This window comes from Chlorocebus sabaeus, chromosome 15, assembly GCF_047675955.1.
Source record: "Chlorocebus sabaeus isolate Y175 chromosome 15, mChlSab1.0.hap1, whole genome shotgun sequence".
Classification (NCBI taxonomy): Eukaryota; Metazoa; Chordata; class Mammalia; order Primates; family Cercopithecidae; genus Chlorocebus; species Chlorocebus sabaeus.
The window spans coordinates 2247451-2263073 of record NC_132918.1 but is presented as its reverse complement, the minus strand read 5'-3'; the positions used below and the strand labels follow the sequence as shown (position 1 = coordinate 2263073).

Genomic DNA, 15623 nt, shown 5'->3' with positions numbered 1-15623 from the left:
CTCGCTCTGTCACCCAGGCTGGAGTACAGTGGTGCGATCTTGGCTCACTACAGTCTCTGCCTCCCAGGTTCAAGTGATTCTCCTGCCTCAGCCTCCCAAGCAGCTTGGATTACAGGCACTCGCCACCATGCCTGGCTAATTTTTGTGTTTTTAGTAGAGACAGGGTTTTGCTATGTTGGCCAGGCTACTCTTGAACTCCAGACCTCAGGTGATCCGCCTGCCTCGGTCTCCCAAAGTGCTGGGATTATAGGTGTGAGCCTCTGAACCCGGCCAGTGTAGCTTTTTTTTTTTTTTTGAGGTGGAGTCTCACTCTGTCGCCCAGGCTGGAGTGCAATGGCGTGATCTTGGCGCATTGCAGCCTCCACCTCCAGGATTAAAGCGATTCTCCTGCCTCAGCCTCCCCAGTAGCTGGGACTACAGGTGCATGCCACCACGACGATTTTATAAAAAATATAATTTTTATATTTTTAGTAGAGACGGGGTTTCACGATATTGGCCAGGCTGGTCTTGAACTCCTTACCTCAGGTGATCCACCTGCCTCGGCCTCCCAAAGTGCTGGGATTACAGGCATGAGCCACTGTGCCAGCCCAATGTAGCTTTTTTATATGGACCACAATCATGTGTCAAGTCATTGACTTCAAACAGAATACGGACTCTTGCTGTTCTTCCTCTTAAGCTAAATATTTTATGGAGCCCCTTATTTCCTTTCTCCATAATTGGTCCATTAATTTTCAATATATTAACTGACCAAGAGAATTGTTGATCTCTATAAAGTATGTTTTGTATTTTATGCAGTTGTCCCCAACCTTTTTGGGACCAGGGACTGGTTTCATGGAAGACAGTTTTTCCATGAACTGGGGGCACAGGGATGGTTTTGGGATGATTCAAGTGTATTACATTTACTGTGTACTTTATTTCTGTTATTATTACATTGTAATATGTAATGAAGTAATTATACAACTCACGACAATGTAGAATCAGTGGGAGCCCTTAAGCTTGTTTTCCTGCAACTAGATGGTCCCTTCTGAGGGTGATGGGAGACAGTGACAGATCATCAGGCATTACATTCTCATTAAGACCGCACAACCTAGATCCTTCTCATGCACAGTTCGCAGCAGGGTTCACACTTCTCTGAATATCTAATGTCATCACTGATCTGATAGTAGACAGCGCTCAGGTAGTAATGGGAGTGATAGGGAGCAGCTGTAAATGCAGATAAAGTTTCGCTTGCTCACTCGCCGCTCGCCTCCTGCTGTGTGGCCCCGTTCCTAAAAGGCCATGAGTTGATACTGGACTGTGGTCCAGATATTTGTGACCCCTCTTTTATAATGTGTAGTATATTATATTTTTAGACCTAGAAGGCATTCATTGTGATGTTACATGGATAGATGCCGTGTATACAACTGGAAGATAAAAGTTAATTCCTATGTTCTCCCAACCTTTCTTCCCTATCTAACTTTAAGGAAATGTCTTAGACTGATAAAATTGGAAAGCTTTTTATTAGAGGGAAGAGGAGGTACTTAAAGTTTGTCTTTATTAGGGAAAAGTTGAAACATATTACAAAAGTGGGAATAGTATTGGTACAAGAACCCCTCCCCATATCCATTACCCAATGCCAATAATTAATAACTCATGGCCATCTTGTTTTATCTATTACCCTAACCCCACACTTCCCTGACCACACCACTACCATCTTGCCTACTTGTGCAGCTCCCCCTGGCTTCCCCACTCCCACCCCATTGGGTATTTGAAGCAAATTTCAGAAGTTCTGTTCCATCAGTAAATATTTTGGTATATATCTCTAAAACAGTGCTTCCCAACCTCCAGGCACAGGTCCGTGGCCCGTCAGGAACGAGGCTGCACAGCAGGAGGTAAGAGGCAGGCAAGCAAGTGAAGCTTCATCTGCATTTACAGCTGTTCCCCATCACCCGCCTTACCACCTGAGCTCTGCCTCCTGTTAGATTAGTGATGGTATTAGGTTCTCATAGGAGTGCAAACCCTGTTATGAACTGCGCATGCGAGGGATCTAGGTTGTGTGCTCCTTATGATAATCTAATGCCTGATGATCTGTCACCGTCTCCCATCACCCCCAGGTGGGACCGTCTAGTTGTAGAAAAGCAAGCTCAGGGCTCCCACTGATTGTATATTATGGTGAGTTGTATAATTATTTATTATACATTACAGTGTAATAACAAGAGAAATTAAGTGCATAATAAATGTAGTGCACTTGAATCATCCCAAAACCATCCCTGTACCTCTGGTCTGTAGAAAAATTGTCTTTCATGAAACCCGTCCCTGATGCCAGAAAGGTTGGGAACCACTACTCTAAAAGATGTCTGGGCATAGTGGCTCATGCTTGTAATCCCAGCATTTTGGGAGGCTGAGAAGGGCAGATCACCTGAGACCAGCCTGAGCAACATGGGGAAACCCTGTTTCTACAAAAAGTACAAAAATTAGGTAGACATGGTAGTGCACACCTGTAGTCCCAGCTACTGAGGAGGCTGAGGTTAGAGGATCCCTTGAGGCTGGGAGGTTGAGGCTGTAGTCAGCTGTGAGCATGCCACTGCACTGCAGCTTGGGCAATAGAGCAAGACCCTGTCTCAGAAAAAAAGGATTAAAAAATTTTAGCCACAATATTATTTATCACACCTAAAAATTAGTAATTTCTTACCATTAAACTACCTAATCTGTGTTCAAAAAGTAGAAAACACCTTTGCAAAACTGCAAAATGTAACTACTGAAACATAGTGGCTGGCATTTGGTGGAATGGTTTTGTTTAAAACATGGAAGTTATTTTATCATGAGTTACTTCTATAGTTCTAACTAATTTTAGTTAGTGAATTATAAATGCAATGTAGAATTTTGAACCTCAAAGAATCTCATCTAGTATCATGAAATCTATGCTAGTATGATGTAATCGGTAGAATGTTGCTTAACTGGTAGCCTTTGGCATACCAACAGAACAGAATAAAACAAAAATCTTTGACAGCTGGAAGAAGAGGTTTTTAAGTTCTTCTGAAAATTATCATTATTTCATTTAGATTGCTAACTTCAAATGAATGAGGCATTACCATTTCTTGCTGTCAATATATTTTTCAGAGCTTAGCCCAAATAATTTTGAGTATTATTTTATTGTAGGAAAAAATTGACATTACTTACTTTTCTGGATAGTTTTCTGTTTGAGTGAGATTTGCTAATTGATTCCCTGATGTTGATTTTTGTTATGGGGGAAAAACTGGGGACATAATGAGAGGAGGTATGTGACTAGCTTGAAATAGGTTTTGCTACATACTAATCTTTGCTGTTGAGTTCTATGTATTACAGCAAAATGAATTTTCTAAAATACTTACCATACTACAATAGTTTTGCCTTGCATGAAAACATTCTAATAAATGAACAATTACTAATTTTGTTTAGTAGATAAATGTATCTAATAGATCTTGGTATATGGGCTTTATTCTTAACAGTTTTAAACCTTTAGTTTTTTGTTCTTTTGCTTTACAATGTTTCTTTCTTTTTCTTAGAATGCATCAACTCATGCCTCGAAATCTCCTGACAGTGTTAATGGAAGTGAACCAAGCATTCCTCAGGTCTGTTACTAATTGTTACTTTAGAAAATAACAAGTCATTTCAGAGTGTTGGTCAGTCTATATTAGTTATTAGCATCTGACTTCACATTGAAATGGCAATGTCCAAATATTCAGTACAGTGTATATGGTAAATACAGGTTTGCTCATGGTTTCTTGGAAAAAGTTTTAAATGAAAGCAGGATTGTATTATTTCTCATTTTAAAAATTAACGTGAAGCCAGGCACTGTGGCTCATGCCTGTCTGTAATCTCAGCACTTTGGGAGGCTGAGGTGGGCGGATCACTTGAGGCCAGGGAGGCCGAGGCGGGCGGATCACAAGGTCAGGAGATCGAGACCATGGTGAAACCCTGTCTCTACTAAAAATAGAAAAAAATTAGCCGGGTGCAGTGGTGGGCGCCTGTAGTCCCAGCTACTCGGGAGGCTGAGGCAGGAGAATGGCGTGAACCCGGGAGGCGGAGCTTGCAGTGAGCCGAGATTGCGCCACTGCACTCCAGCCTGGGCGACAGAGTGAGACTCCGTCTCAAAAAAAAAAAAAAAAAAAAAAAAAAAAAAAAAGAGTTCAAGACTAACCTAGCCAACATGGCGAAACTCTGTCTCTACTAAAAATAGAAAAAGTCAGCCGGGAGTGGCACATGCCTGAAATCGCAGCTACTTAGGTGGCTGAAGCATGAGAATCACTTGAACCCAGGAGGCATACGTTGCCGTGAGCTGAGTTTGTGCCACTGCACTCCAGCCTGGGCGACAGAGTGAGACTCTGTCCAAAAAAAAAAAAGGATAATAATAATTATGAGAAAGTAAAAACTTTTTGAAAAACTGTGATCTGAGTTTATAGTTACAAAAGATCATAGAGGTAGCCATATTGAGAGACATACTGAGTTATATAAGGTGGAAGGGGAATATAAAGGAATGAGATCTTTTAAAATATTCTCTACTTTAAAGTATGTTTTACTACTAGAGTTTAGGTTGTCCTTGATTTTAAAAAGTTATTTATAGAGAGGGGCTCAAGTCTTTTTTTTGAACCCTTCCAAAAGAGAAAAAAAAAATCATTGTGATAGCAGGCTGGGTGCGCTGGTTCATGCCTGTTATCCCAGCACTTTAGGAGGCCAAGGTGGATGGATCGAGACCGGCCCAGCCAACATAGCGGAACCCTGTCTCTACTGAAAAAATACAAAAATTAGCTGGGTGGGGTGGTATGCGCCTGTAATCCCAGCTATTAAGGGGACCGAGGCATGATAATTGCTTGAGCCTGGGAGTGGAGGCTGCAGTGAGCTGAGATTGTACCACTGTGCTCCAGCTTGAATGACAGAGTGAGACCCTGTCTCAAGGAAAAAAAAAAAAACCTTGTGATAGCAGTGTTGGAGATGAACATTTGTTTACTTTGGTTTTAGTGATGACTATTGTCATTATCCTGTCTGTTCTTAGTAGTCCCTAATGTAAAATAGTAGTATTTCTAATTCTGTGAACCCAGGGCATGAGTCTAGACAAGTTGATTTATGAGCTAAATGATTCGTGAACTAAATTACCTAGACAAAACATTTGGAAGTATTGTCTAACAAATGTTTAAATGAGCTTCCCAAACTCTGTGGATGGGTGTCATGTGAGCTTAGATCCTCATAACTGTGAGTAAGGCTGGTCAGGTTCTGGGGACAGCCCAAGTCCCTGGGTCTGTTAACTCTGGTCTTGAGCAGCCACTCCAGTTAATCCCAAATTCTCTACAAATACGTAATTTTCTATAAGTTCCATGAAGTAAGGGTAAAATATTGGGAGGCATTAGTCTAAACAGCACTGTACTGAACATATCCAGTGATCTTTAAATGATACTATTACAGAGTATGATTTAAAATGTATATTTTCTTTTCGTTTCGTTTCGTTCGTTTCGTTTCGTTTCTTTTCTCTTTTCTCTTTTCTCCTTTCTTTTCTTTTCTTTTGTTTTCTTTTGTTTTGTTTTGTTTTGTTTTGTTTTGTTTTCTTTTCTTTTCTTTTCTTTTCTTTTCTTTTCTTTCTTCTTTTCAGACAGAGTTTCACTCTTTGCCCAGGCTGGAGCGTAATGGCGTGATCTCGCCTCACTGCAATCTCTACCTCCCGGGTTCAAGCGATTTTCATGCCTCAGCCTCCCAAGTAGCTGGGATTGCAGGCTCCTGCCACCATGGCAGGCTAATTTTTTGTATTTTTAGTACAGACAGGGTTTCACCATGTTGGCCAGTCTGCTCTTGAACTCCTGACCTCAGGTGATCCAGCCGCCTCGGCCTCCCAAAGAGCTGGGATTACAGGCATGAGCCATTGCACCCAGCCTGAAATGCGTATTTTCTTCTCTCATGGAATAGTCCAAAAAGACTATAGTTATGAATGCAAAAACTTGAATGAGTCAACTTTATAACAAATTCAGAATTTTAATTAAGACAAGGAGTGAATGTAGGTGATATTCAGGAAATAAGCTCACTGAGGGCTTTGTGCTTTCTTAAATATTACAGATATTTTCTTAAAAAATAAAATGGTATTTATTGTGTACTGTGTATTAGACATATATGAAACATTTTACGTATATGATCTCATTCGTTCTCATAACAAAAAGATGCCTTCCCTCAGTTTTTTTTTTTTGAGGCAGGGTCTCTCTCTGTCACCCAGGCTGTAGTGCAGTGGTGCAGTCATAACTCACTGCAACCTCACACTCCTGGGCTCAAGCAGTGCTCTCACCTCAGCCTCCCAGGTGACTGGGATTACAAATGTGAACCATCACATTTGGCTTGTTTACTTTTATTTTAAACAAATTTCTAAAAAGTGGATTTTGGGTTTACCAAATTAAAACCAGTGTCTATACAGGAAGCGAGGGGGAATCTTACTCTATTTGGGCATATTGACAGCAGCAGGAAACCATAGTTCACAGCAAGGTTGAAGACATGGTAAAAAGCACACCCTAGAGTTCTTAAAACACAGCAGCCTGTGGACCCTCTTATGTCTGGGGCAAAGTAGCCTACACAGATTGAATATTCCTAATCCAAAAATCTGAAATCCATAAAGCTTCAAAATCTGAAACTTTTTGAGTACCCACATGATGCTACAAGTGGAAAACTTCACACCTCGCCTCGTGATGAGTTGGAGTCAAAACACTGGTGTACAACATAGTTTATTCAGTGTTCCCAAGGGAAAAAAGACTCTCCCCACCCTCTAGCTGGAAGATTTTCTTTTCCAGGCATACCCAGATTCTCTCATATGGGTATGTCCACAAAGGGTTACACAGTGGCACATGTGCAAGCCAGATGGCGCCAAGGGCAGGTTCCCCATGATGCTCCACATGGGTCCAAGACTTACGTGCTTTACTTGCTGTTTTTTTTTTCCCTTCTTCTCTGCTCTGTTGTATGAAGATTTGTTGAAAATGTCAAAAAGGCCTGCAGAAGCCCAGCATGTTGGCTCACGCCTGTAATACTGGTACTTTGGGAGGCTGAGGTGGGCAGATCACCTGAGGTCAAGAGTTAGAGACCAGGCCGGCCAACATGGTGAAATCTCCTCTCTACTGAAAATATAAAAATTAGTCTGGTGTGGTGGCACGTGCCTGTATTCCCAGCAACTTGGAAGACTGAGGCACGAGAATCACTTGAACCTGAGAGGCGGAGGTTGCAGTGAGCTGAGATCACGCCACTGCACTGCAGCCTGGGCAACAGAGCAAGACCATGTCTCAAAAAAGAAAAAAAAAAAAAATTAAAAAGCCATCCAGCAGAATGCCTCCTCCTCCCTAGTGGACCCGTTTCCTGGTCCCTCAGTTGCTTCTGGTGTTTCTTTTTACCTAAAAAAAAAAAAGAAAATACAGTGTAGAGTAACTTTTCAATCAAAACACAGCATCGTAGATAGAGACTGAAAGCTTACCATTGTTTGTTGTTGCTGTTGCTTAACAGCTATTACAGATATTCTGATGTTGCTGCTGTGCTGCTTAGTTACCCTGAACATGTTTTTTTTTTTTTTTACTGTGTTAATGGTATGTCATATATATATTTCTTTTACTGTGAAGTACTTATGGGTGAATAAGCATAAGAAAAGTATTGCTTATCAGTAGCATGTAAGTTCAGAGTCAGGAGTGATGGTGGTGCCAGACAACCACAGATTGTATTTGTGGCTGAAATTGTGACACCTTTGCTTTCTAACGGTTCAGTATGCACACTCCGTTTCATGTACAGAAATGATTAAAAATATTAAAAATTACCTTCAGGTTATGTGTATAAGGTGTATATGAAACATAAATGAATTTCATGTTTAGACTTGGGTTTCAGCCCCATGACATCTCACTATGTATATGCAGATATTCCAAAATCTGGTTCCAAGGTTTTTGGATAAGGAGTACTTAGTCAAAATGAGTTCACAATATATATATATCGTTTTATAATTTGGCCTTTCCCATTTAATAGTATATCTTGAACTTGTTTCCATATATTATTGTTTATTTTTAACTTTTTTTTGAAAATACTTTATAGCCCAGGACATACTTTTCAAGTTCCCTTGGGGAGTGCTCTCCATATACTATAATTTATAAACTGTATCCTGTAATGATAAACATTTGGGTCATTTCCGGTTTTTACTCTTTTAAACCACCTGTGATATATCTGGGTGTATGAAGGGCTTGGGGCATATTATCTGCTCTTACTCCTACCTTGCCCAGTATTATTAAATCTCTAGAATCTGTGAGCAGAACATTTCTGTTTTGATTTTTTAAACTCTAGACTGAAGAGAATCTTTTTTTTTTTTCCTGTGTTTTTTGCCTCCACATGATGTCAGATTCCCTGGAGTATTTCACTCCTGGCACCTTTGAGATCATACAGTGACCCTGTTGTTAGCTAATGAGAATGAGCTTCTAGGAGACATCGTTGAATATTGACTGCTGTGACCTGAACAAAATAATACTGCTTAGAACAGTTAGTTGAATTAGGTCATATTATTTTTCATTGTGACTAAATTAATTTGTTGTTATTCCAGTTAATTAGGAGGACAGGTCTTGCTTATCACTGTCTAACATTGGAGTTACTGATCTGTGCAGAGGGACTCTAACTCAGACCTTTCAACTGTCCTCCATGATTTGTTAATGCCTATTTTTATTCCTAGTAGACAAATGGTAAGTAGAGCAGAGTTGGCTGTTACTGGTCAACTCTGCCTCACGTTCCCTTATTAAACAAAGTGGATTCATTACATATTACCCTCCCCCTGCCCCAATTCGCCTCTTTTCTTGAAAGACCCTCCAGATAAGGCCCACTCGAGTTCAGTTACACACTTCACATTTCATGGTACATACCTACATTTTAGACACTGGATATGCAGATGATCACTACCTTCAAGGATCTTACAGTTTAGTGGATGAATCCTCACAATACACTTGTGAAGTCAGCTTGGAAAGTACTGCTTTTTTCTTTCTTACAGATGTGCAAACTGAAGGAGAGTGACTTACTGAAGGGCATTCTATCTCTAGGTGACAGACGTGGGACCTGCACCCCAGTCCTCTGACTCCAGGTCCAACAATTTTTCAGCAATAACCAAGTGTCTTGTTTTTCAGAAAACAATGTATTATGTAAAATGTCAGGAATGTAAAATTCAACTTGTTAGAACTTTTATTAGATTATTGCTGGTGATAGGGGTAATAGAAGTCTAAATGTGTATATTTTAACCCACACATTCTGTTGGGTTTTGGTTGCAGTCAGGTGACACACAGTCTTTTGCGCAGAAGCTCCAGCTCCGGGTGCCCTCCGTGGAGTCTTTGTTTCGAAGTCCAATAAAGGAATCTCTATTCCGGTCTTCTTCTAAAGAGTCTTTGGTACGAACGTCTTCCAGAGAATCCCTGAATCGACTTGACCTGGACAGTTCTACTGCCAATTTTGATCCACCCTCCGATATGGATAGCGAGGCTGAAGACTTGGTAGGGAATTCAGACAGTCTCAACAAAGAACAGTTGATTCAGCGGTTGCGAAGAATGGAACGAAGCTTAAGTAGCTACAGAGGAAAATATTCTGAGGTAGGAGCATGATCTTTTTGCCTGTACAAAAATTTCTTCCCCTTGTTCTCTCATTCACATTACTGTATTGCTTTACTCCTGTGATTGGCTAAACTGTTAATTCCCTAGATATATCCTGGTTACTAATGGTATGTAGTTTGTGGCAATATTTAGTTAAAGACTTTCAATATCTAGTTAAGTAAAGACAGAGGCCCTTTGGCAAGACTCTTGGTAAAAGTTTGGAAAAGATTGTTGTCTGTAGCCTTCTGGTTCTTATATTCTGTTCCCCTCTCGTTTCGTAGTCCCTCTGTTCAAGGTCACTTGAACATCCAGTGCGGAGTTCATCTTCTGTTCTCATATCCTCTCCTTTATTCCTCTCTAACTGATGCGACTCCAAAATGACCTCATCTGCCAATGAGGTTCCCATTATTACTGACTCTAAAGTTGTTTTAGGTAGCCTGATTATCTGACAGATTTGGTTCGTTCTCATTGTACCTACATTTAAACCTTTGCCTTGGATCAATCTTTTCATTGCTAAACCCGTGAGAATGACACTCCCTGTTTAGTCTAAGGGAGGAAGGAAGTCAATGCTAGTCCATTTCGCTTTTCATTCCTTCAGGAATGTAGCATCTTCCTTTCAGGCTAAATTTTATTTGTTGCCCTCTCTCAATTCCCTTTGCATCCTATGCAGTTAAAACAGTTCTTTCTCAGGAAAGCCTTTTTGGAGTAAGTTGTCCATATCTTTTTGTTTGTTTATCTTAAAATGTGTAATGTCTTATGGTTTGTAAATCACCATTGTAGTTAATTTTAATTAATGAATACTAAAGTTCAGAGTCAGTATGTTAAAGATGGCTGTAACTTCTGTTTCCAATTATGACTACAATATGAGTAATTTTATCCTACAACCAAAAACAAAACAAAAACCCAAATGAAATATACAAGATAACATATCTTTTTAAACTATGAAGTGCTGATAAAATAGGAAGCAATTATCAGGCTTAAATATATAGGCTGGCTGGAACCCACCCAGAGATATAAAGAAGGTATTAAAGCCATGTATGTCATGAGGCACTTGTAGAATCAAGCACCTTTTTCCTTTACATTTTTTTAACTTTTATTTTTAAATTTCTACCAAAGTTAGTAATGGTCATGAATCTTTAGTCTTGTTTCTTCACTAACTTAACCATGGCTTTTAAGTTTGAAGCTGGGGTAGTAGTATTTAAATATGCTAGACACTGTGTATTTTATATTTATTTGTTGTTGTTGTTGTTTTTGAGACAGGGTCTCCCTTTGTTGCCCAGGCTGGAGTGCAGTGGCTCAAACACGGCTCATTGGAGCTTCAACGTCCCAGGCTCAAGCGATCCTTCAGCCTCAGCCCCAGCCCCGTCAAGTAGCTGGGACTACAGGCGCAGACCACCACACCCAGCTAATTTTTGTATTTTTTCACAGAGATGAGGTTTTGCTATGTTGCCCAGGCTGGTCTCGAACTCCTGAGGTCAAGCGATCCTCCCACTTCAGCCTCCTAAGGGCTGTTCTTATAGGCATGAGCCACTACACCTGTCCTGTGTATTTTATATTTATAATGTCATGTAATATTGTACCATTCCTGTAGATGTTAATTAGCTCAATTTTGTAGAAAAAGAATTGGAGAGTCATAGTAACTTGCTGATGTTACCTGGTAACTTGCTTATGGTCGGACAGGTTGTAGTTGCAGAGTCTGGATTTGATTTTAGGTCTTTCTGGTTGTTTCTAGTATTCTATGCTGTCTCAGAGTCAGGCAGCTTATTGGGATCAAAAGAACTCATAGACTTTGTCTCTACCTCTCTTTGGCATTGTTAGTGCTTAGGATGAAATAATGTTGTAAATGACGTCTGATTCTTGGGTTACTCTTCCACACACACCACCCCCCTCCACCCGTTTTTTGAGCACCATTTTTCTTTTTCTTTTATTTTTAGTTCAGGGATACATACTCAGCATGTGCAGGACTGTTACACTGGTAAATGTGAACACCATTTTTCTATTTTTTGTGAGATGGAGTCTCACTCTGTAGCCCAGGGTGGAGTTCAGTGGTGTGATCTCGGCTCACTGTAACCTCTGCCTCCTGGGTCCTGGGTCAAGCAGTTCTCCTGCCTCACCCTACAGGCATGCGCCACCATGCCCAGCTAATTTTTGTGTTTTTAGTAGAGAGAGGGTTTCACCATGTTGGCCAGCCTGGTTTCCAACTCCTGACCTTGTCATCTGCCCACTTCGGCCTCCAAGAGTGCTGGGATTACAGGTATGAGCCACCGCGCCCGGCTGTGAACACCGTTTTTCTGTGTGGTGTTATGATAATAGTAAGTGGAGAGTCCTGGTCTTAGGCAGAATTTTGTTTTTTATATTCTTTGTTGCTAGACTCACCTTCCATTGCTGCTTTTTTTTTTTTTTTTTTTTTTTTTGAGACAAGGTCTCACTCCTTCACCCAGGCTGGAGTGCAGTGGCGTGATCACAGCTCACCTTGCAGTCTTGAGTTCCCAGGGTTAGGTGATTCTCCCACCCCAGTCTCCCGAGTAACAGGGACCACAGGCACACACCACCACGCCTGGCTAATTATTTTGTATTTTTGGTAGAGATGGCATTTTGCCATTTTTGCCCAGGCTAGTCTCCAGCTCCTGGGCTCAAGCAGTCCTCCGGTCCTGGCCTCCCAAAGTGCTGGGATTACAGGTATGAGCCACCATACCTGGCCCTATTGCTGCCTGTCTTTTGATTCAGGATATCACTAGTGGCATTTGGGGGACACAATAGCCTTCCAAGGTAAATGGCAAAGCTCTAATAGGGGATGCTTCCTCTTAAATCTGCAGCTTATCTCTTTAGCACTTCCAAAGTAGGGTCCAAAGAATTCACTGGAGCCATGTACTTAGCCTTCAGATGAGTAACTTTTTTTTTTTTTTAATTAATTATAATAGAGACAAGGTCTCACTAAATTGCCCAGGCTGGTCTTGAACTCTTGGGCTCAAGTGATCCTTCTACCTTGGCCTCTCAAAACGTTGGGATTACAGCCATGAGCCACTGTACCCGGCCCTAGATGAGTAATGTTTTATAACTTATAGGCTGAAAAGATGTGTTAATCCATAATTTCATCAGGGTGTGCTAGAATGTTTAAATACCGTATTTAGGTTAAATGGTTAAATATCTCTTTAAGGACTTGAATTACCAGTTTTCATCTGTTGATTATGAGGTTCTTTGCTTAGATTTTTGCAGAGCTATAGTCCCAGACCCTATAACCAGAAGGAACTTTTAGAAATCAATTATTATAGTCCAAAGCAGAAAAATCGCCTGGTGAGCTCATTAAAACATAGTTTCCTGTCTCTCCACACCCTTCCCAAATCTCATTCAGTTAGATTGGGGTGGGGTCCAAGAATTTCTGTTTCAAGCAAACTTGCAGGTGATGCTATTGCTGATTTAGTCTGTGACTATAGTTTGAGTAGCCTCCTGCCTTTAGGCAAGCTGGCTTGAATCACCACCTGTGAATTAGGTACTAAAATTTAGAGGTATATCTCTAAGATGAAGTCATATGGAGATTTAATGTCTGTCAAATTTACATTTTATTTTTTAGAAATGTATGTCCTATGTTAGTTTTGACTGTCATACATAGGTTATCTTATAAGAACTCTTCTAATTTATTTTTTGACTTTCATAAAGAGAATTTTTTAGTGGACTTTAGAATAATTGCATTTATTTAAGAATGACTAATGTTGATGACTATATTTTAGCTTGTTACAGCTTATCAGATGCTTCAGAGAGAGAAGAAAAAGCTACAAGTAAGTCATTTGTCGACTGTATTATTAAGTCGTAATTTTTAAATCAGAAAGATCTTACATAGTAAGGTATTTCTAACCCTTCCTTTTAAATAATTGTGCATATGAACAAAGTATTAAACTTGTTTTAACATTATTGGAGGTTTTGATAAAGAGAAAGTGAATGAGATCCCAGAGATTTTACCTCTGTTAAGGATGAGCTTCCTTGAGTTACAGATCTCTGTAATGTTTAAGAAGTTAGAATTTACAGCATGCCTCTCTCAAGCATGTTTTCTAGTGTCTCAGTCTATACAGGTTGCTTCCTTGTTTTAGTAGTAAAGACATGTCTAACCTTCCATGCAGAGTGGTAACACCAGTTATTTATTGTTAATTCAGTGTTCTAATTGTCCGTAGAACATAGGAAATAAGATGATTGCAGAGAGTTTTTAGTTTATTTGATAATGTTTTCTTTCTTTTTTCTTTGAGATGGAGTCTCGCTCTGTCACCCTGGCTGGAGTGCAGTGGTGTGATCTTGGCCCACTGCAACCTCTGCCTCTCAGCTCAAGCGATTCTCCTGCCTCAGCCTCCCGAGTAGCTGGGATTACAGGCGTCCATCACCATACCTGGCTAATTTTTATGTTTTTAGTAGAGACGGTGTTTCACCATGTTGGCCAGGCTGGTCTTGAACTCCTGACCGCAAGTGATCCACCCTCTTCTACTACCCAAAGTGCTGGTATTAAGGTGTGCACCACTGCGCCTGGCCTTGATAATGTTTTCTGAAACATGCAGCCCATTGAAGTGGGAGGTAATTTTGACTTAACCCATTGTGCTGTTAATATTCCATGAATTCATTCTCAAAAGGTTACCTTATTCTTAAGTTTGGTTGGTATCTTGTTTGTGTTTCTTCTGTGAATTGCCTATGGATTTTTATTTTTAGATGTAGGTAAGTAATTCTGACACTAAGTGACAGTAAAGAATTGTGGTTTCATAGTTCCAAATTTCAATAATGTTAAGAGATAAAATTTGGCTGGGTGTGGTGGCTCACGCCCGTATTCCCAGACTTTGGGAGGCCAAGGCGGGTGGATCATCTGAGGTCAGGAGACCAGCCTGGCCAACATGGTGAAACCCCATCTCTAGTAAAAATACAAAAATTAGCCGGGTGTGGTGACGGGCACCTTTCATCCCAGCTACTTGGGAGGCTGAGGCAGGAGAATAGCTTGAGCCTGGGAGGCGGAGGTTGCAGTAAGCCGAGATCATGCCATTGCACTCCAGCCTAGGTGACAGAGCAAGACTCCGTCTCAAAAAAAAAAAAAAAAAAAAAAAAGATAAAATTGAATGCTTTGCTCTCTTTTCTACGTGTGTGCATGCCTAGAAACCTTTTAAAATAGGCAAATATCTTTTCAATAGAGCCAATGAAATTAAAATTGTGGGTATTGCCAACACTCTTGCCTATGCTGCTTGTACTAGCTAACATTTATTGAGCTCCTACTGTGTGCCATGCATTTTGGTATATTTAATTCTAGCCTCTTTCCTGTGAAGAAACTGAGGCAGAGTGACTTGTTCATTGTTGCACAGCTTGTAAGAGGTAGGGAGGAGAGCCAGGATCTTTTTCCTAGCAGTTAGACTGCAGAGCATGTGCTTGTAACTACTGCACTACAGTTTTTCATCATTCTCATCATGGCATGTTCCTGCATTTAAAATTTTATATTTGAAACTGAACAAATAAAACCTGTGTTCATGGGTTTTTTTGGGGGAAAAAACTTTGGTTTTGTTTTATTCACTTACAAGTCCCCACAATACAATCCAGTCATACTCCCTTGGTCATAAGTAAGCCATTTGCCTATCTATATCCCCTTGTTTTGCTCGTTAGTCCACACAAACCAGTGAAGCTTCAGATTACTCTATTCCTTTACCTCTGTATTTATGTTGTACAGGGATATATGGTTACTTTGTTTCCATAGGCCATAACTTTCCAAGTTTAATTTCCTTTACTAGAGAAAAGTACCTTCCTTACCCTACCCCAGGAAAGGGTGAGTCATTTCATCTCTCAATATTAGTCTTTTATTAGCTTCTCAATTTTTTTTTTTTTTTTGAGAAGTCTCACTTTGTCGCCTAAGCTGGAGTGCAGTGGTATAATCTTGGCTTACTGCAACCTCCACCTCCCGGGTTCAAGCAATTCTCCTGCCTCAGCCTCCTGAGTAGCTGGGACTACAGGCACGCACCACCATGCTCGGCTAATTTTTTTTTTTTTTTTTTAAGTAGAGGCGGGGTTTCACTATGTTGTCCAGGCTGG

The 15623-nt window shown here is 40.4% G+C and overlaps 1 protein-coding gene across 8 annotated transcripts in view; it reads left to right on the top strand.

Annotated features, from left to right (window-relative positions):
- The window catches only part of GOLGA4 (golgin A4), a 116241-nt gene that overhangs the window by 23634 nt on the left and 76984 nt on the right, over positions 1–15623 (top strand). For 4 of the 8 annotated variants that reach the window (XM_073023359.1, XM_037988456.2, XM_007971781.3 and 1 more), the window contains 3 exons: positions 3525–3590; positions 9264–9578; positions 13307–13354. In XM_073023359.1, coding sequence (XP_072879460.1) covers positions 3525–3590; positions 9264–9578; positions 13307–13354 — 429 coding nt within the window. The remainder of the gene's footprint in view (positions 1–3524; positions 3591–9263; positions 9579–13306; positions 13355–15623) is intronic. The other 4 variants (XM_037988457.2, XM_037988455.2, XM_073023360.1 and 1 more) reach the window with 2 other exon arrangements.